At 46.6% G+C, this 22,906-nt stretch overlaps 1 protein-coding gene across 1 annotated transcript in view; it reads left to right on the forward strand.

Moving 5' to 3' along the window:
* The window catches only part of ALK (ALK receptor tyrosine kinase), a 676,334-nt gene that overhangs the window by 553,124 nt on the left and 100,304 nt on the right, over window positions 1-22,906 (forward strand). The window contains exons 7-8 of the mRNA XM_047852186.1: window positions 3,822-3,953; window positions 6,258-6,358. Of these exons, the coding sequence (XP_047708142.1) occupies window positions 3,822-3,953; window positions 6,258-6,358 (233 nt within the window). The remainder of the gene's footprint in view (window positions 1-3,821; window positions 3,954-6,257; window positions 6,359-22,906) is intronic.

The raw sequence follows: 22,906 nt of genomic DNA on the forward strand, positions 1-22,906 counted from the left end.
GAGGGTCATGAATCTCTAGCCAATGCAGTCAACTATGCCCTGCCATGGCTGGAATTTGGGGGGAGTTGGGGGGAGTAGGTTGTATGCCATCAACCCCAGCCTCAACTCCCCACACTTGCTCCAGAAGGAAGTCCACACACAGCTTCATTCAGATTATTACACTCAACCTTGAGCAACATTTCAAGCCTGGATAAGTGGGAGACCTGACATGGAGGTGGCAGTGCCTTGCCCTTCTGCATCCAATCATGAATGTGTCCATTCACACCACATCCTTCAAACCACAAACACATGCCATCCTCCTTCCTGCTTTCCAGTTAAGCATTGCTGATCCAAGTGAGATATCCCAGAACACTGGAACCCGTAAAAGGGTGTGTTGAGGGTTCCCTGTGTGTCAAACAACGGCTTCAGTGGTGTGGGATGCCCCAGAAAAGGGTCAGGTGTCTCCACTTTGTCCCCTGATAGGTCATTGACTCACTTCCCCTTCACGTAACCAATAATCTCATCTGTTTGGTGGGGATTCTCTTCCTGACAGGCAAAAGCAATTTTTCAAAGTTTATTTCTTTATTGTAAAATAAAACATGTTGGTTGTAAAATATTTGGAAAAACTAGAAAAGTACACAGGAGAAAATAACTACTGCCTGTAATCCTCCCTCTCAGACATTCAGAGATAACCATAATATGATGATGTATTTCTTGTAGCATTTTTTCCCATGACTCTATATTTTCATGGAAATGTATAACACGTATTTATCAAAAATGTTAACAGAGCTGTCATGCAGGAAGGAAAAGAAGTAGTGTCATTTGGCCTGGAGTTTACACTTGGCAGCTTCCCGTAACTTCTGCTGAGGCCACATCTTCGTGACCCTACCAATTTGTCTCTCTTACAATGGAATCAGGTGTCATAATTGCCAAATGTTGCGGGATTGATTGATTGACCCCCACATAGCCTGACTTGGCCATTCAGCCAGTGAAGTAAGAGGATCAGATAGGGCAGTGCTTCTCAGCCACCAAGGTGCCTAGGAACCACCTGGAAAACATTAAAAATGCAGATTTTGACTCAGTAGGTGGTGATGGGGGTGGTGGACCTGAGATTGCACACTTCTAACAGTTTCACCGGTGATGCTGGTGTGGCTGGTCCTTCAGCCACATTTTGAATAGTGAAGGGTTAGATGCCTGAATCCACTCCCCTTGTATTCAGCAAATAAGTATGTCAGTTCTACAGCATGGCAAGCGCTGAGTAGGTGCTTGGGGTGAATGAGAGGAGAAAGGCATCATCAAAGGAGTTGAAACCATCGTACTCAACTCCGTGTGCCAACGTTGTGCTCAGCCATTGGCCCTGACAGCAGTGTCCCAAACCTGACCTAATCCATCAAGGGTTCTGATGTCCCCCACCCCACCAGCTTCCTTGGGAGTGGCTTCCCCCTGAGCACACACCTGCTGTGCTGGCAAGTGGCAGTAACCCTCTCCTCCTGTACCCCATCCCACCCTGCAAGGTTTTCAGGGTCACATAAATTGTCCACTGACCCAACTATTTTGTCTAATTCCTCTTTATTCAATCAGCCATAAAGAAAGCGGCTTCCAATCCCAGCTCACCCTGGATCCTGTGCAAAGCTAGGACAAGGGTGGGCTTCCAGAAGGTGGAGAGTGCCAATGGCTTTCCTCATTCCTGTTCAGGTGGAAGACATAGGCAGAGCTACCATGGGCATTTCTAGAGAGGCAGCTGAGGGACCTGTTTCTGCCCACAGGGCAGTGTTGGCTATGTCAGTTCATCCTCTGACAAGGTCCCCTGAGCCAGGAGTGAACAATGACTAGTAATGCCACCACCACTCTGTATTTGCTCAACTCTGTTTACAAAATTCCACACTCTGCCTTATTTTACCCTCAAAACAGCCCTGTGAAATAGATACTACTATTACCCTATTTTACAGATGAGGGAGCTAAGTGTTTGAGGAAAAGAAGTGCCTTGCCTAGAGTCACCAGCAGAAAGCAGCAGGTTAGGGCTAGAACCAGGGATCCAGATCCCAGGACCATTGAGGTATCGACATCCATAGTTGGGCTGACTTCTCTGTCTCTGCCTTCTAAAAGGGGAAGGAGGGAGTGATAAGCTGTAAAAGGCTTCAACCCAGCTCCTCCTTCTACCAGGAGCCATTGCCTGCTAGAATCTTCCATCATGGTTCCTGGTTGAAAGCACACTTGTAAAGGACGCTTCATGGAAGGTCACTTCCAGCTACCAGTTAGTTTTTGCAAAAGAAGTGGATGTGGGGTCCCTTGAGGGGGCATAAAAAATAAAACAGAAAGATCTCCTTAGCTTTTGGATTTTTAATCAGAGGAACATGCGGGGCTTGGGGGAAAATGATTTCTTCAGGGGGGTATAAATGGGAAGAGATGCTCAAAGTCAGTGACAGCCGGTTTTAATTTATAATTCTGCCTCTGTGTGAAATGCACAGAGAATCAGGGGGAAATGAGTAATAATTCACTAAGGTGCTGTCACAGCCAGGAAGCGTTAGGGCCCTCTTTGTCAGCCTGCCATTGCCGGGAAGGCTGAGACAGAAGAAGGACACAGAAAGCAGTGGGTCCAGCTAGAGTGCCTTTCCTCCTGCTCAGAGACTTAGCCCTGCTGCTTCTCCCCAGCCTGGCCTGGGGCCGTTGGTGCTATCGGAATAGCCTGAAATGGCCCACCAGCTCCTCAGACTGGGTGCCTTCCCTGCAGCCATTCTCTGAGCAAGCTGCAGAATGTGAGCTCTCTCTGACCCTCTTCTCCTTTCCTCCTCCTTCTGAGGGCACCTGGGAAATATATGGTCATAAAGCTGATTGTGGCCTTTTCAATGGGACCTGAGGTCAGCTTGATATAGAGAAAAGGGTAACAGGGCCCTTTATGCTGAGTCAACAGATGATATAAAAAGGCCCCATGGCTGGCATTGCTTGGTTGGGATAAGGTAGGTTAGAGCAGTAATAAGCCATTCCTAAATTTCAGGGGCTAACATAACATTGACAGTACCTATGCACCAAAGCGGGGGGCTCCACAGGATCTCTCGGGGCCCCAGGCCCCACCTGACACCACCCCATCTGACAGCAGTGGTCTCAGGGACGGGAATGCCCCTTGGCCACCTGAGCAGGGAGAGAGAGACCAAAGAATTGCACAGGGGCTCTCCACAGCCTCCATCCAGAAGAGACACACATCACTTCTGCTCACATTCCATGGGCTGGAGCTATTCATGTGGCTTCCCTTAACTGGAAGGGGGATGGGAAAGAAAGGGAAACAAATAGAAAATTTGAGCAATATGTGTCTCTGCAGACGGGGGTGACTTGAAGGACGCAACCAACTCCCACCAACTCTACCCCTGCCACCATCACATTCTTGTCATTGTGTCTGCCATCAGAAATCTGTTCCAGTGCCTTCTCCTGGGGTAACATTCGTGCTCGATCAGAATAAGGAGCACAGATTCAGAAGCAGATCTTAGGGCTAGAGCCAGGGATCCTGTGTTACCTGCTGGCTGTGTGACCTTGGTCAGATTGTTTAACATTCCTGAGCTCTCCTCTCTCACATATAAAACTGGTTTATCCCCATGCTGCCACACTATTATTTCTTTTTACTGCTATTTTATTTTCTGAAGATCAGAAAAGTTGTAAACCTTCACATGTACCAGTTAAGGACTGGGGCTTCTTTTCATTGTCATCAGTATCATTAGAATCAAGGGTCCAGCTAGGGAGCTGTTGTTGATAAGGATACTTTGGTCATGCCTGACTCATCTTACTTGACATTGGCATATTTTGCTTTTAGCCGTCCTGGAAATGACCATATCCCTGTGCTCTTGTTGCAGGTAAACTCCCTGCTGGGTTTTACTGCAACTTCGAAGATGGCTTCTGTGGCTGGACGCAGGGCACGCTCGCACCCCACACCTCCCAGTGGCAGGTCAGGACCTTGAAGGATGCCCAGGTCCAGGACCACCAAGGTACTGCTGCTCTTTTCCCTTCCCCCTGGTGCCCATCTGGCCAGACAAGAGATTTAGGGCACCACCCCAGAGAAGCTGGAGCTCTCCACCCCTGCAGGGTGACCTCCCCACCCCAGCGCAGGTGACTGCCCAAAGCTTGCCTTGAGGTGTTCACACACAGTTCCCTCTTCAGACCTCCCAGGCTTCAGAATGATTAAATCAGGACAAGGTAGTCTCCCCTTTTGTTCCCTAAGATGAGAATCTGGATGAAGGATTAGCTAAAAGATAAGAAGAATAGTGGCAACAATAGTAATAATCCATTCATTCAACAAGTGTTTGTTAAGGACCTACTATGTGTCTGGCGCATAACTCACTGAGAGGTAAGGAAAACTATAGCTCTCTATGGGGAGGCTGAGGTACAGGGAGGCTTTATGTCATTGGGCCCAGGGTTGTGCCCTGAGAATTTTGCCCCACATCTGATCTGTTCCCTGGAGCCCAGCTTCCTCAGCCATACCCACCATCCTTGCCCAGCTCAAGCTGGCAACTCCCACACTCCCAGTGCCAGAGCCTCTCCTCCCCCTGCCTCTGCTTGGCTTCCAGAAGGGCAGGGACCTCCACACATCCAAGAGATGGCCACCCACACCTAGGTGAGCTGACTCCACACCTGGAGACACAGCTGGGTCATGGAACAAGGGAAGGCCTGTGAGGCCAACACAGCTCCCAAGTTCAGGCTGCTGGAGAAGCCAGACCACCCGGCCACGGGCCCAGCCTTGGGCTGTACCTAGTACCAGGCCTGAGCAGGTCCTGCGGCCCACCTCTCTGCAGGATAGAGCTGGGCTTAGAGGTGGGGGCTCTCTCTCTCCTTCCCTCCCCTGCATTTGTCTGCTCTTTGTGGAGCTATAGTCCCTTGTACCAAATCCCTCTTTCCTAGCAAAGATCATACATCCTATGGATCCCTTTAAGAATTAATAATGATGATGATGATGATTAAGGTATGAGAGAGAACCATGTCCTGATCAACCACTGGGGATCCCAGAGCCCGTGCAGTCCTATCCTGGCTAACTGCTCCTGAAAGAGCTGGCTTTGACCGTGAGGAAGCAGGCTGAGTTACCACAGCCCCAGGAGAGTTCTGCAGGCCCCTCAGCAGAGAGAAGGCCCCTGGAGCTCCCGTTTCTCCTCCTGATCCCACACTGTATCATCCTCAGCACCTTACTGAGGAGCAGAGAACAGACACAGAGCTCGAAGTCAGACATGATCGTCATGTTTCTGCTGTTTGGAAGCCCCCAACAGCACCCATAGCAAATAAGCATCCAACCCTGGCTCAGTAGCTCTAGGGACTGGGCTTTCATTGCCTCCTAAAGCAGTCCTTCTGTCAAAGACCAGTGTTCCTTTCCTGGAGAGAAGCTCCACCACTCTGTAAATTCTACCCATGGATCATACTTTCTGTCTCCTGGAGCCCCACAGAACTCAACTACTCTCTGTCTCACCAAAGCAGCTCTTCAGATATTTGAAGGCAATAGCTGCTACCCACCCACCACAGGAGAATCTTTCTCTCCCTAGTCACAGATTCTTCCTCAAGGATGGGCCATATGCCCTCTAGGATTGCTGGCTGGTCTTGGTTACTCTGCTCTGGACCCACTTGAATTTGTTACTTGGTAGTAATCCAATATCAGACTTTGCTAAGAAAGAACAGCAGAACTGAATGAGTAAAGTCCTTTACAGGGTTCTGTGACACCCCTGAAAGGCTGGGGGGAGTGCTCTGGCTCCCATCTCCATAACACTGACCACCTACAAAACTCTGTGTAGTTCCTGGAGATTTACAGTTGCTTCTTCCCTGCCATGTGGGGTTGTTGGGGGTTTATGTTCTCCCAGATTTTCAGGCAGATACATGCTTAGAAAACATAAGAAATATGACTTCCTGTTCATGTCATAGGGCACAGGATGACCTGGTGGAAAAGAGTGAAGGTCATGGATACCCCGGGAGGGCAGAGGGCCAACAGGATTGTAATGGGGAGAGGAGGGGCTGGGAGAGGTCAGCGTGCTTCAGGCTGCTCCTGGGCTATGCGCTAAAGCTGGTGACCTTGGGAGGTCAGGGATGCAGTAGCCCAGATGTATGGTGCTGGGATATTGCAGGGCATTTGGAATGAAGACCTTTGCGTGAGCCAAGTTTTATTGATGGTGACAAGTAGGCTGTCTTATCCACTGGAGGCAGCAGAAAACTGTGTCCTCAAAGGTGTACCACGCCTAGAGAAGAATGGGCAGAGCCCCAAGGCCCTTCAGTGCATGAGGGTGGTGCATTTCTGACTCTTTTTCTCTCTGCCCCAGGCCATGCCCTGTTGCTCAGCACTACTGATGTCCCTACTTCTGAAAGTGCTACAGTGACCAGCACTACGTTTCCCGCCCCGATGAAGAACTCTCCATGTGAGGCAAGTCTCAGTGCTCCCCTACCTCCTGGACTTCTCCTCCTACCCCTCACCTTGGGTGCTTCCAGATGAACCCAAACATCAGCAAAGTAGCCTGGATGGTTGGGCTGCTTGTGCTCCTGCGGGGAGGATACGATGGCATTTTTGTCATCTTTGCAGAGAGCATGCACCAACATGGTGGAGTCCCATCTGCAGAGAATCTTACCTCAAACACCCATGCTCAGCCACACTGAACTCTTTGCAGCAGGGCCTTGATCTAAGCAAACCCAGAAAATATTTCCAAAACATAACAGGGGAGGGTAATAATGATCTACAAAAGACTTTCTACAATATCAAGCTCTTGTAATACGTTTCAGATTTTATAGAGCATCAAAAATTTGATCTACATCAATTTCACTAAGACATCAGTGGCATTCAGTAAGGTCCCCTCCAAAGCCACTTACCCAGATGGTTCCTATGGCAGTTACCTTTTTAGTGTGGTAGGTCATAATCTCTAGAGAACAAGAAGTGCGTTTAGACCCCAAACACGATCCAGTGATTCAACTCATGGACTCTGGAATCAATTGCCTGAGTCCCAGCTAGGCTCCACCACTGACTGGCTGCACAATTTTCTTGGGCAGTTAATAATCTCTCAGGGCCTCAGTTTCCCCACTGTAAAGTGAGACAATAGGAGTGCCTACTCTAAAGAGGAGAAGATTAAATAGGTTAATACATATACAGGGCTTATCACAGCTGCTAGCACATCATAACCACAACAGTAGTTAGCCAGCAGTGCCCGGCACCCTGAGTAAACATAGGTAAGGAGGATGGGGGAGCCAAAAACCAGATTCTAAGTTCTCAGAGAGCTCTGCATGCCTGTGCTTCTTTGCACCACCACACGGCACCACATCGACATCTTGCACTTTGTAGAAAACCAACACATAGTTGAGATTTGGCCAGTCCTCTCTTTCTGGAAACTCACAGGAGAAATCCCATCCTGGCTTTGTTTCAGGAATAGCTATGTGCCCCCTGAGCAATTTGTTTCCTTTCAAGCTATGGACATTGTGAGACTGAGCAGACTTGCTTCCCCTCCGCTGGCTGGTCGAAGCCCCAGGGAGATCCGGGAAACAGGCTTCCACTACTAAGGGACACAGCCACACTCCAGCCCTCCAGGCTTTTTATGAAATAAAAACTCACCAGCATAAAACACATAAGAATGGAAAAGAAGTATCAGTGACTTTTTTTTTAATCAGAAGAACGGTCACGTTAAATCTGAGGCTCCCCTTTTAGTAAGTAAATGGGGGTTCATGATGTGTAGTCTGTAATCAGCCTTACTCCTGGTTCGATCTTGTAACTCAACATTTCCCCAATTTCTCACCCTTTTCTAGTTAGTTTCTGTTACCTTACTAGATGTTATGTATCTCTGGGAGCCACCTTAAGTCCTTTTTGGAGGAAGTCAGGGCACAAATAAATAGATTCATTACATTAACTTGTATTTGAGAAATCACTCTATCTGATGCAGATTGTGGATTACACAGTCATCACTGATATCTCTCAGCACCCCCACACCCCAATGCCACCCAGAGCAGACACCTAGAAAGGAAGGCTTCTTAAGAGGAAATCTAAATGAGGAGAGATGGTCACCCTTCCTGAGAGGTCAGGGGGATCCTTAAAAGAATTTGATTTTTAAATATACTCTTCACTGTATTTAACATGAGCCTAATTTTAGAATAAGAAATGTCAAGGCTAAAAATGATATTTTTCAAATACTTCATCATTTCCCTGATAACCTTTGGTTGATCGATAGTTTAAACAGGTGTTTTGTTTTACTGGCCTGTTTTATTTTCCCTCCAGTCAAATTTGCTCTGGGCTATTTCTGCTATTTCCTGCCCTTTTCCATAACTCGACTCAGCAGGAGTAATGAAGGGAAGGCAGTGACTCCATTCTGTTCTCAGCTCACAGCTAGTTCACATTCAGATTTTCAGACCATTCATCTACTGCTGATGGGTCTTGAATCCCCAGTGTTGGGGTGAAATGTTTTCATCAGAAAAATAAATAACCAAAATAGAAATATGCATTTCCAGGTCTGTAAGCCTTGCCATTTATTTGATTCAGATCCTAAATGCAGAAGGCATGAAGCTGATTTCTTCCTCCCAGGTTGGCAAATGTCAGTGACAGGGGATGTTGCATCACTGTGTGAACTGTGTGAGGTTAACTCAGGGTCTTCAAACCCCACCAGCCCTCAAGGGGCCTGGCTGTGGGGCCCAGGTATGGGAAGGGGACACTTCCTGTACCTAGGCCCTACAGGTACAGGGTAGAGAGGGGTGAAAGTCTCTGGTGAAGGTCAAGCCCACAGGGACTAAGAGGCTGGCTAAGCTCCAGGGCTGACGCCCACCACTGAGTGTCGTCTCTAAACGCAGACCAGTCCTGGGAGCCCTAGAGTCCCTCCACCTCCTGGGAGTTGAAGTAATTAAAGAATTTCTCAAAATACTCCTTCAAGATACCCTACAGTCATTGGTGAATTCCCAAAAGGGAACTGGTGTCACCTTCTGTGCGTTTCCTTGAAAAATCTAGCTACAGCCTGCCTAGTAGGTCTCTGTCTCTCCAGTTCCAGTCACTTGGAAATTGTGATCAGGATGGATTCTTAGGCCCCATCCCAGGCCACTTGGATGACACCCCAGAGTGGGGCCTGGGAATCTCCATTTTCAACCCCCACCCTCCATGATTTGGAGGCACGCTGACACTTGAAAGTAATTGACCATAAATGCACCTGCCACTTGTGACAGAAATTCATTATGAGTCCATGCAGAGAGTTTTTCCTCCACTACCCATGGTACCAAATAGTGTGACGTAACTTGCCTTTTATAAAGATGAGTCAGAAGTGGTGAGCAATGACAGGGTCAGGGACATAGGTGGTGGAGACAGAAGGGACTGGGAGAGTCCCCCTCAGAGCCCATTTGGAACCAGGTCAGATGCCCACCAGTGGTGGAGACATAGCCAGGATGTGCCAGTCAGCTTCCAGGCTTTTCCAGAAGCATGCCTGCTCCGGCCTCCTCCCTCCAGGTGCCTGCAGTCACCACTACTGGCCTGGCACCTCTTACTGGCTGGCCTCATGCAGGCACTGTCTCCTTCTCCGTCACTCCACACAGTTGCATATGGGGCATGAATATTTAAAGACCTCTGCCTAGCCCAGCCACAAATAAGAGAGAGTATTATATATATATATATATTTTTTTTTTTTCGCCTCCCCCAAGCTATTCTCTGTGGGAAACTGGAGATCCACTTACAATATTCAGATTTTATTTTATTTTTATTTTGCGGAGCTCCAGTTCAAATAATTAAAGTTGCCACCGGGGAGGGGAGCCTTGTGGTGGCTTCCATGTGCACGCTTGCTGTCAGACCTGCTCTGTCCGCCTTGGCTGGGAAACACACTCGGATGTGTCTAGCATTGCAGCCGCTGGTAATGAAGGGGACAGAGGGTGGCAGGGGCTGTCTCTGCCCCGCCTCCTGCCTTTCGCACATCCCAGAAGCCTGAATGTCTCAACAAGCCCCGTGCGGTTTGAAATTCTATTTTATTTGAATAGCCTGCCTGTGACTAGAATATTTTAAACCATGTTCTCAGGACAGAACAAGGCCTGGGGGGAGGAAAAGTGGGCTTCCCTCATTCTCTTTCCCACTTCAAAACATGGAAGTGGTTTTCCTTCTATGAGCTGCAGGAAGGAAAAGGGCCCAGGAAGTGGGATGTGACCACTTGATTGGTGGCCGCACCCAAGAGCAAGTGAGTTCCTAGCTGCTGGTTTTTCTGACCTTGCCGGAGCTATAGCCACCTCTGCCCTCCCCCCACATACTGGTGCATGCACACAGACACTGGGATCCTGGAACACACCTGGGGCCTTCCTGCCCCTGACATCAGCCCTGTAGTGATAAAGGCATTGGCTTCAATGGGCCTGGGGGCTACTGAGATCAGGACAGAAGGCCACCACGCAGGCCTCCTCAGGTCTGCACGAGCTACCTGGCCTGCAGGGAAGTAGACCTCCATTTGGTGTCATTAAAACCAGGAAATGTGGCCCAGAGGGACAGGAAAGAGCAGCCTGGCATCTGAACTTGCCCTCTTCCATCTGTTAAGCCCTTCTCAGAGCCCCACTGAGAAGGAACCCCCTAGGGCAGGCAGAGCCCTGAAGGCTGGAGGCCAAAGAAGTTGTCAGCAAATTGCTCTCTGGTTGACTCCGTGAGACTTTTCAGGATGGTGGTGATCATTCCTGGACACAGGGCCCATCCTGCCAGGGATTTGGCTGGCAGAGGGTTCTCTAGCATCTCACTGTAACTCAAAAGCAAAATAAGGTAGGCAAGTCATGGCTGGTGTTGTTCAGGTTTATTTAGGCTGACCCCACTCCCTCCCCGGGGTGGGGGGCAGACAAATAGAACTTTCACATAAGGTGAAGACGAGATCTTTTCTGACTACCATGTTTCAAGAGTTTATGAAACTCAACAGCAGAATCCTCCATGGAAAGGCAAAAAGCAAGGATGAGCAATAGTAATTATTACAGGATGGCTTGAGGTAGAGGAGAAAACAGAACCATAAGGCTCTTCCTTTAGCAGCCCCCACTGAACCCTCGACAAGGGTATTCTCTTCAGCCTGCTTACGGAGCAGATCTGGGTGGGGGCACACAGAGGGCTGCCCAGGGGACAGGAACAGCCCACCCCAACAAGGCAGGAAAGAAATGCACCCAGAGATGCATAGCCAGTAAATAAAAAATCAAGCTCAAACCCAGACCTTGTAGCCTGAGCCTTGTGCTCTTTCTGTCACACTTCCCTGCCCCTGCCGAGGGCAGGTGGTAACTTCTCGGCATGGGAGGAGCTGCCGTGGGCCTCCACAGCATCCCTGAGGACTGGCATTGCTCCTGCCTAAGCAGAACCCCTGCCCACCCCACCACAGACTCCTCTTCTCTGGAGGCAGGAAGGAAACACTGCCCCATTTTGCAGCCCTAGTTACTCAGTCAGTGTCTTCCCAGGCAGAGACCAGTCGATGGACCTAATTCCTGAGCAGCTAAGGGGACATTGTTACTCACCTAGGAGATTCAAATGTTATGTGTGCCTTGTGTGTGCCTTATTCTTAGCCCCACATGGTCTCATTTGTTTTAGCAAACGAGGAAGGAAAAACTGTCCCAAGAGGCCTCATGGTCTTGATCCTAAATAAGGTTGTCATTTTCTGGATCTGTTCCACCTTCTGTAGAACATGTGTCCATCTAGGGAGAAGGAAACCCTCTCCTCTCTCTATTCACTCATCCTATTTCACTGCTGACCAGTGAAAGCTGGTCCTTACCAGGCTCCACCCGGGACCAGCCTCTGCCCTTGTATGGCCAAGCAATACTGCATAGACACCGTGTGGGGGCTATAGTCATCTTCTTTGTAAATACGGACCAGAGCTGAGCTAGGGGAGCGTTCCAGGCTAACCTCATCCCTAGCTCCCCTCTTACAAGCCTGAGCTCCTTGCGTCAGGTGTTTGGGAACTGGAATCCAACCCCCATCCCACCTAAGGCTGTGACAGCACTGCAGAGACAGAATGCTCACAAGGAAGGCCAGCCCACCTTTGGACAGCTCCAGGCCTCAGCACTTGCCAAGTGGATTTGCTGGGGATTGCTTTCCACTCTGTGTTCCCTGCGCTTGTCCTCTTCCTGCTTTGGAACTTTCAAAGAACAGAGGCAGGACTCCATGCCAGCTATGTAACCTCCAGCTGGGCTGTCCACTCCCTGCCCGCAAGGACATAGAGATGCCCCCACAGGAAGCACAGTGCCCTCGGACTCCCTCCTGCCCCATGTCCCAACAGTCTCGACATAACCCACGTGCGAAGGAACCCAGCTGGTCACGCAGGGCCAGAACAAAGGAACACCTCCAAGGCAGTGTAGTGTGGTGGAGAGAGCAGAGCTTGGAGGCCACTTAGACCTTGGCAGGGTCCTTCCACTTTGTACCAGGGGGAGTTTATGTGAATCACCTTACCCTTCTCAGCCTCAGGATCCTCTGCAGGACTGTCAGGAGAAACTAGCAGAGGGGCATCAAAAGTGCCCTGCCTGGATCTGGACACATAGAGATGCTTAATAAATGGCACATGTGGCCTCTGCTCCTCTGCTGCTGCTGCTGTTCCTATTATTACCTGACTTTTGTGGTGATTCCAATATCAAAGGCTGGAGTCTGCCTATCTGAGGGTCCTGAGTCTGGAGAAGTTGGCCTCTGTTCCACCCTGGGTGACCTGGCAATAGAGGGGAAGGGGGATGTTGCCCAGCTTAGTGACTAAGGTCCAGGGAAGCTAATTCTCTCCCAGCAGCAGTTGGGCCCCTCACCCCCTCCTCCATCCCCACCAGCTCCTCTCCCCACCAGGAAGGGCATGGCGAGCACCCTCTTCCAGTCTAGTGAAAATCCCTTTTCTCCACAGCCCATCCCCACCCCACTCCCACCCTGGCAGCAGACACCCAAAGAGATGATATTGTCACATTTTCACAAATGAGGAGGGAGCCTGCAATCATGCACGGCTGGCTGGCAGTGTGGCCACATGTCCTTAAGACACAAAGGCATCTGCACTTTCCCCTGGGGTGGGAGTGGGGGGTGGGCTCCTATGAAAGGGACAGCTGCAGTATATAGGGCATGGCCTGAGAAAAGAGAGGAAGTCACAAAGGCTGGAAGGGAGTCTGGCCAAATGACCCAGAGCAGAACATCACACACCTGCCTTTTCTTTTAACATCTCTTTTTATCACCTGAAAATGGATGCCGGTTCTGCATCTGATCCTCGAATGTGCCTGTTTCTTTGCATTCAAAAACAGGACTCACTACTTACTATTGAATGGCCAAGACTTCAGAAAGATACCCCTGTTTACCCTGTTGCTTTGGGTCCCCCTAGAAAGACCTGGAAGGCATATGTCCCCCAGCTTAAGAAGCCCAGAGGAAGAGCTCCAACCCCCTTTCCAGGGGGGCTCCAGCCTGCCTTTCTTTGAATCTCAAAGGCTTCCTCACCCTGTGTGATCTCACTTCATCCCTCATGGTCACCATTAAGCCCATAAATGGTGCGTTTTGAAGAGTATCTGCCCTGCCTTGGTCACCTCTAAAGTCCATCTCAACTGTGCCTGTCCCCCACCCCCACCCCACAAGTCACCCTAACTCTCACCTGTGTCTGAAACTCCAGGAGGACCTTAGATCTGGTAGCTCCTCACACCCCCTGTGATGGAGACAATGCTCTTAAAGCCTTAACCTGGGGCCTAAGCACATGCCACTTTGTATCAGAAGGGAAGGAGGTGGAGGTTAGAAGTGGTTCTGGAAGAATTTTCCAAATGGCTTTTCCACAGACCCACTGGATGACTAAGAGATTTGGACCCACTGTCAGTCTCAAATGATGAGCCCAGACACATGTAATAACATTATACCCATACCCTGTATTAAGAATCCTCTATAATGTCAAAGACCACAGAGCCTGCCCACCTCCCCAGCCACCCTGTGAAGTGAATGAGATCTTCCCCATTCTACAGAGGAAGAGCCTCACAGGGCTTGGAGACACCCCCACAGTCACAGGCTAATCTACACAGAAACCAGGACTCAAACTGTAGTCTCCTAACTTCAAAGGTATTTGCTCAGCCACTCCCCTGAAGTAGTCAGGGGGTGGCCCCTCAGGATGCGAAGGGTGGACAGCTGCAGGGATGGGATCAGAGAGGTAGCTTGGAACTTGGCTGGGCTGGATGGGCACGCAGATACGTGGCAGGAGGAGTGAGGGAGGGAAGGTCACAGAGGGCTCACGGTTGGGCAGTGAAGCAGCAAGTACTCATTTCAAACCCACCATGTGGCCAGTCATGCTGGAGATAGACCACAGGAATCTGGGATCTCTTTGAGGTGTTTTCAGCAGAAAAGTTAACAATACTTGCTTTCAGTATAACAGGTCCTGGTCTCCAGGTTACTTATGGATCACTTGGCTGAATTACATTAAAAAGCAAGCCAAAGTTCTTAACTCTAGCCCTCAAACACCCTAACCATTTGCACTCTTGGGAAAAAGAAACCTTCCTTAGTCTGGGTCTGAGGAAGGGACGCTTCATAGTTGATAAGCCAACTGAGGGAGCGTTTTTTAAATATCAATCCCTTATTATGTGGCTAAGACTGTGCTAAGAATGTCACTTGTTTTATCTCATTACCAAAACAGACTTGTGAGGAATCGTGACCCCCATTCACTGACAGAGAGAGACCCTAGAGCCTTGACAACTTAAGTGACATGCCCAAGGTCACCCTGCTACTAAGAGGAGGACCCAAGATTTAAACCAACCTCTGTCCACCTCCAAAGCCAAATCTTCGAACACTAGTTAAGTCACTAACTTAACTCAGGTCACCTGAGTTTGAATCCCAGATCTGCCCCTTACAAGTCATGTGACCTCACGTGAGTCACCCCCCCAACTGGGGTAAAACTGGGTATAAACCTGTTGTACTTGCTGCCTGAGGTTGTTGCAAAGACCAAATGAAAATGTAAAAACTCTTTGTAATGGGAGCAATTCTTCTTCTTCTTTCTTCTTACTTTGCACGGGCGGGAAGAAGTCACTCCAACGTGAATTCAGACATTGTGTGTGTTCTTGTTTCTCCTTTCAGTCAATAGTAACATGCGGGCAGGTTGGGGGCATTATTTTGCATAGTGCCTAGGATTGGTATCAGGAGGACATGCCCAATGAATTTGCTTAATCAGTCATTAATTAATTAACTAATTACACAGCCCCTCAATTATGAACATGACTCTGTCCCAGGATAGGAGTCAACAAGGACACTCCCCTTGGATTCTCAAGATACCAACAAATGTAGCCCCACTGAGATTTCTGAGCCAAAATAATTCTCCCCTCCATACCTAGAGCTGAGAAGCCACTGGAACCTAGCATTCTGTCCCCACTCATCATGATGTGGTTGACACTCCCAGGCCACATGCTAATGGACCAAAGTAATCAACAGCAACTGTAATTGCAGTCAGACATAATTAATTTAATACCTACGAGCCATTCAAAATGAATCCCTCTGCTATTACATGATGAAACTGAGGCATAGGAAGAATTGCTGTCAAGGCTCATGGGTGTGAATAAAATCCTCCTGGGCACTTGGCGGAGATTTGGATCCCATTGAGAATCCACCTGCTAATCATGGACCCTTGTGGCCCCTACTGGAGATCCTTATACCACATTCCAAAGTCCCATGCCCAAGGGGGACACCCTGTTGCAAGCACAGACTCTCCCCACCTGTCAGAATAAATACTCCCCAAGTGGCTCCAGGCCCCCACAAACACTCACATGCATGGGGTCCATTCTCCTTCCACTGGTTGTCTGTAAAGGTTCTAGGACTTCCACTGCACAGTTGATCCTGTTCCCCAGCCAGAGGATTACAGAGCTATTTCGCAGCAGCATCCCCATCACACACAGAGAGACAGAGGTACAGAGGAGGCTGTTTGCCCAAAATCACGCCGTCAAAATGTAACTCAAAAGAAAATATCACCCTTTTTCTTCCCATAAGACAGAAAAGATAACTCTCTGGAGAAACTGGATGCTAGAACACTGAACTGAAAAGTTTAAATACAGCATCCTTCACCCTGTCCCTTTCTATCTTTTGTGAGCTGTTTATCTCTAGCATGGTATTGCCTGCTTGCCCTTACCCATACAGGAGGAGAAAACTAACATTGATCAAATGTATTTGGTAGGCTGGGCACTGGGATTTGTAATCTCATTAAAGTCCCCCAGCGACTCTTTGAGCAGAGTACAATTGGTCCCATTTTACAGATGAAGACAGAGGCACAGATTATACCACAAATAAAGACAGAACGGCTGTTTTAGTTCAAAGCTCATGCTCCGTCTGCATCACTCAATCCCCAGAAGCCCCCACCTTCCCTGGGTCTTCCTCAAAAAGCCCACATATTGCAGGCAAGAGAAACTGATCCTCCCAGAAGGGGGTGAAAAGAAAGCATTTTTTTTCCGACTTTCAAACGACATCAGAACCCTCCCTTGCTGCCACTTTTAATATAGTGTTTATTGTTTTTTCTGATTATAAAAGTGTTCTATGTTCATTGCAGAACATTAGGAAAATATAGGAAGGCATGAAGAGAATTGAAATTGCTCACACTCTTACCCCCCAAAGGTAACCCCTCTTACCACACTGGTGCATTTCCTTCCAGACACATAGACGTAGATTTGAGCAGAGTGAAAAGGGCTTATACAAATTTTGCATCATACCATGTAAGTATTTGATGTCTTCTGTATTTATATTTTCTTACATCAGTGTTATTTTTCATCAACATGCTTTTAATAACCGCATATGCTACATTTACTTTATCATTCTTGTTCTAGTTATCAAAAAGTAATGGATATTCATTGTAAAAAAAATTAAAAGAGATTAAAGAAGGAAAAAAAATGCCTGTAATTCCATAACTTCACCAGCCAGGGATCCCACAGTTATTATTTTTTATGTATAACCTTCATGTTTTCTTGCTGTGTTTTTACAAAGGGGGCATCCCTGGCTGGCTGTTTCTGGCTTTGATGTGATGCCTTGGAAAGAAGGAGACATGGGGTGATATTTTCAGACAGGCTATCAATCTTTTAAGTCTCCTACATGGCCAGGAATCCAGCATTTCTTAAGCTTCCATAATTGCAAGTATTTGCCAGCACATTTTATTTGCTTTTTATCAAAAATCTGCATCTGGCCTGCTTCTTGCTATGTTGGGTTGATTTTTCATTAGGCTATTTATAGCTGGAGAGTTGGTATTTATTTTTTCCAGGTGAAGTAGGAGATGGCATACAAAAACACTGGGTTTTGCAATGAGTCAACACTCTTAATTAAAGTTAATAAGAGACTGTGGAACTCTTATTAATAAGAAGCCAAAGAACTCTTAAAATTACCAGTTCACACCCATACCACAGCCCTGTGGCATCTTAGGTTGGGAAGGAGCCTTTACCTTTATTCTAAGCTTGGATTTCCCTGACAACAACTTCAATCCTGTTTCCCCAGCCACTGCTGGATGACTCCCAGGGTGGGGAATATCAAGCTCATCTTTGAGTGTCTCTCTCTATTAGAAAGCATTTCCTTCTGTTCAAGTGAAATACACACTAGAACGTGCATCCTGGTTTGGTCTCTACTGTGGGAATTCAGACAGCCCTTCAGAAAGACGAAGAAAAGTAGCACCTTCCACCTCACAGCATTGCTACATTTGGGAGTGCTGAATGCAGAATGGGCATTATCTGAGACCATTGAGTCTCTTTTGTCCCATTTCAGCCTCAGTTCCATGCTGATATTTTTTTAATGGATTCAAGAGATTGTCGTGAAGTTGCCACGAGGTATGCATAGCAAACACAGGGCATATTCTAGGCATAAAATTGCAGTAATTACCTCTGGAGGAGGAAAGGGCCATGAGAGAAATAATAGCATTAGGCCTAGCCACAATACTCCTCTTGCTTTACATACAGAACTTTAATTAATAACATGACAAACACTGGTAGCACGTAATTGGAAAGTCTATTGGACCCCATCGACAGGGAGAGGGAAAAGGCCCTTGTGAAAGGGCCTACTGGAGCCAGAAAATATAATTGCTGGTGGCATGCTCCTGGCGTTGTCCCTTTTCACTTGTCCTATTTTCTGTCTGCATATAAAATAGGTTATTAGTCAAAAGCTATCATTTATAACCTATATCTATTGGATGTATCTAGAAGGATCAGCATTTTTATTGTCATGGGCTCCAACAAGTGTTATTTCTCACAGACATTATTTAGGATTTGAATAAGATTTCTCACATTTGCATGAATACACTTGTCATATATATGTACATGTATGTATATACATGTATATATGTATGTGTCTGTATACACACACGATACTAATTGTCTGGCAGAGACAAAGGTTTAAAACCCACCACTTCCCTAATTCCTCTATTCTGAAGGTATGTCTGAGCTAAGATCTTGTTAAAATATAAATTCTGATTCAGCAGACCTAGGGTGGGACTTGAGACCCTGCATTTTTTATTAAGTTCCCAGGTCATGCCAATACTGCTGGTTTACAGACCACGCTTTGAGCAACAAGGATCTAGAAAACCTTCACAACACACCCACAAAAGGTTTAAGTATTACCATAACATGCTGCGTGTATGTAGCGCTATAGATATGGTAGAAACAGCACAGACCATAGTGTGGAAACTGGCTCCACAGCATATGGGCCCAGCGACCATGGGTGACTTAACCTATCTAAGCCTCAGATTCCACATATGAAAAATGGGTATGATAATATCCACAGGAAGGAATGTTGTGAGTATAAAATGAGATAGCATATGTACAAGTGCCTAGCACAGCTCTCTAGCATTCAATAAATAGGCATTTAACAAAATACTTTATCCTATAGGTTACCCCGATAGAAATTGGTCCTATTAAAATCAAATACCAAAAGAGTTTTTTGCCCACTCTGAGCACCTGAACTTTAACTCCCAATAGCAAGCCAGGTCTACCTGGCATGGATATCTACATATAATAGTATCAAAGGGCTTCTTTTATCTGGGACTGTATTTAGGAGGAAAATGGAAGTCTTTGAGAGGGCCTTGAACCTGCAGTCTGCCCTGGGAACCGCAAATAGTTACTCTATTTAGATAGAAATACTGTATTTAGATACAAATAATGAATAAGGGATATTCAGAAAGAATTGACATCGGTCCTCCATGTCTAACTAAGAAATTGGTAAGTAGGACCAAGAGGATAGTTCTGGTCCCATTTGTATTCTTAGGTCATCACTGCTTACCCTCAGCCCATGAATCTCTCACTCTCAGGAATGTCCTCAGTCCAAAGGATGATGTGGCAGGCACGTGAAGGCCCTCTGCTGAGTCTGTGTCCTCCCCCTTGCAGGAAAAACACTTCTTGTACACCTTGGTGATTGTGGGCACATTTTAGGCTATTTTTTAGTTATTAAGAATTGCCTCTTACTCAAAGTCTGAGATGAAAATGGACCCCTGACCAAGAAGACCAGGCTACCTCCTGCACTAAGTAGCCCCATCTCTCCAGTGGTCTCAGCCTAGGATGTACTTTAGAATCACCTGGGAAGATTTCAAAAACTTCTGATGCCCAGGACCTACCCAACACCAATTAAATCAGAGTCTCTGGAGTGGAACTCAGACATGAGTAGGTGTGAAAACTCCCCAGGTGATTCCAATTTCAGCCCAGGTTGAAAACCACTGGCTCAACCATTTCATTCACAACATGTGGGCTCTATTTCACATTCTTTACTTCAGTCTTTATGACCACCTTTTAAGGTGGGCAGGGAAGGGATGGTTATTATCACAAATTTGGCTTAAGAAAGAAAATAGAGGCTCAGAGAGGTAAGTGGTTGGCTTAAAGTCACACAATTCATTCACTTCGATATTGGAGCACAAACCCCAAGTTATCCCATCGTCAACAGGTAATGAAACAAGGAGAGTTTGATAGGCCACCCAGGAATGAATGTTGATGCAAAGGGCAATTGCTTTCAGTGCATTCTGGAAAGGAAGTGGGATGAGTCATAGGAGCACAGGAACAAGGCTCCAGAGGTTGCTTCTCTGCCAATTCTGATGCAGTAAGTCTGGGATCAGGCAAGAGATTCTGCATCTAAGTTCCCAGGTAACACCAATGATACCAACCTGAAAATCACCCTCTGAGTAGCAAAGCATTGACTGACATTTTAGAGGCAGAATCTGGAATCACTAGTTATAACTACAGGTGAAAAGTAGGCCAAGTGAAAGACCAAAGGTTCTAGACTGCTTATATCTGAGGAAGAATACATCACCTGGATACACCACCTTACTAAACACTTGGTGGGTGAAAAAAATAAATGGCAGAAAAACATACTTTGCTAGCCTTTCACTGGCTGCCAGTTTTCAATCTCATTCCAAGCCATTTGCACCTGTTTCTAAAACTAAACTTTATGGAAACTGAAACAGTGCATGTCTTGGCTTGAGTTGTAGCTGTAGATATATATTTGCTGCTATAAACATAGGTGATGGTATTGTAAGTTGAAAGGAAAGTCAAATTTTTAGTTCTACTATTTGTCTGTAGTTCTGAACAGTTGGATCAAGTGGCCATCTTGACCCAAGTCCTGATTGTCTTATGTCAAGTGTCTTGACTTGATTGTCTCATGTTTTAAGTCTTTGCTGTCAAGTGGGTCTGATTACTTCCCTTTTGCTACACCCAGCAAAATTGCAGCTATTCATTTAAATTCTGACTTCCTGGCAAGCTGATAAGCTTCATGAGGGCAGGGAAGGTATATATAATAATGTAGCACAGAGTAGGTGTGCAGTAAGTATAGGTTGAATGAATGGATAATCACCTCAAGAACTGGTACCAAGAAGGATCCTGGTAGATCTCCTCAGGAGCTAGTGATGCCATGCCTTGGCAGCCAGTACTCTTCTCAGTTCCCAGGCCTATTGGCCTAAAATATAGTGCAGGAAGATGGAGAAAGCTCAGCAGTAAGCTAGCCAATGTCCCCAGTGTCAATATGACAGGGCTACATCTCACCAACATGCTCAGACCACTAGCAGACTCTACTTCAGACTGAAAGCTTCTGAAGAACACTGGGAATTGGGCCATTTCAACTACAGCTGGTTAGCTGCAAAATGGGTGGATCCTCTTCCCTTTCCTGGTACCCAACCCCTAAAGTGCAAGAAAGTGCTAAGGAGCTTCATAGGTGGGAAGTTGGTTTCTGTCCCTGAGAGGGGACCTGGTGAAGACAGAAGGGTCTTCCTGGAAATGTGTACATCTTTATTTATCCTGATATTGATCAGCTCCTACCGCGTGCCCTCACTTAACCACTACTATGAATACAAGATAAGATGTCCCTGCCTTGAAGGGACTTGCCCACAGAGGGAAGAAAAGCCACCAGAGCTGTGTCCCATAATGGTCCCAGTAGCCTCAATTGTAAGATTTCAGAGGAGGGGGAGGTCGTTTGTGAGACAAATGATAAGAAAAGGTCCGTGAAAATTAAATATTTAATTTTTTTAAATGGTGAGAAGGAAAGAACATGTAGAGGAAATGGAAAGATCAAAACCATAGAAGCAGAAAAATCCATGTCAGGTGCAAAGCTGACATGTAGACTGATATGGAGGAGTCTAGGAACTAACATTCACTGGGCCCCCATGTGTGGACTACTGGATGAAATCTACTTACCTGTTGCTCTAAGGTAATACAGACCATTTTTAATCACTTCAAAACACAAAACAGGCTTATTTAGAAATCAGAATGCTCATCTAATCAGAACTTTAATCTTGCTTTAAAGTTAGGGCTTATTTCCCTCCCCTCCCCCTGCCACACTTGACCCTACTATAGATGAAAAGCCTGAAATTAGGGAAATGGTGGTCACGGTTCTCTCCCCTTCACTCAGCTTTCCTCTTCAGTCATCTGGCTAACTTGTGACCCTTTAATGCAGGGAAAGGAAAAGAGGCAAAGAAAGCAAAAAGCTCTTACTTGACCAGAACTGTTGTGGTAATCTGGCGTTGGTATTCTCTGGATAGGACAAATATTTAAGTCTTACTAGTTTTCACAGGGGGCACTTTTGTGGTTTCTTTGGAGATCTACATTTCTCCTCACCCCCTCCACTATTGCTAGGAATCTTTCACCTTGACTGGGGCATATGTATCTCCATTCCAGGAGGTCACTTACTCTTTTCTCTGCCCCTGGGCATCTCAAGATGCCTACAGCTTCTTTCTTCTGAGTTCTATTTACCTCTTCAAGAAGCCCTCTTGGACAAGATCTAAAATGACCCATGTGGGCCGCTTTTTACACAGCTCACTCTAGTCTATGTGTAATGCTCATGCATGTGTGCACCACCAAACTCTGAGAGTGCAAGCCATCCAATGGTTCCACCTTGCCTTTGTCCTGCCATCAGAGCAGCTACCGAACCCCTGGTTCATACTTTAGATTTTCCAGGTAGGAGTTAGACAGCATTCTACTGAGCTCCCCAAACTGTAAATGCTCAAGGTGGCATCATTAAAACTTCTCTCTTGGGATGAAGAGAGAAACTTCTTTGCAGAAGGGTAAAGTGACGTGGAACTCATAATATACAAAAAGCACATTCTAAAAAACTCTCTCCTGGTATTCAACCACCAACTTTTTAAAAAATCCAAGTATGTATGAGAGATTAAGAATTGTGTAACCTGTTTTCATCCACCCCTCTTGAAAGTCCTACATCATTGTGTTCTCAGACTTCCCTTTGAAGTGTAGTATCTATTGCCTTAGTGCTTCAGCCAAAATTCCTTTTTAACATTTACTACACTATTTGTTATCTCATTAAATTGTCACTGTAATCCTAAACCTATTCCATCTTAATGGAATACAGAACTGCACTTCAAAAGAACCAAAGTGACAACAACAGTTTTTGAATCCAGATCTCTCTAAGTCAAGCTTTTAGACCATTCTAGGGTGGAGGATACATGTGAATCAGCATAAGTACTCAATAAATATTCATTGAATGCCTAAAAAGCTGATTTTCTTAGATTATAAAGAAACATGAATGCCTTGATATTAGTTGATAAGGAGAAACCACTGAAAAATCAGTCACAGATGGTAGTGGTAAACA

The sequence above is a fragment of the Prionailurus viverrinus genome, chromosome A3 (assembly GCF_022837055.1).
Source record: "Prionailurus viverrinus isolate Anna chromosome A3, UM_Priviv_1.0, whole genome shotgun sequence".
Classification (NCBI taxonomy): domain Eukaryota; kingdom Metazoa; phylum Chordata; class Mammalia; order Carnivora; family Felidae; genus Prionailurus; species Prionailurus viverrinus.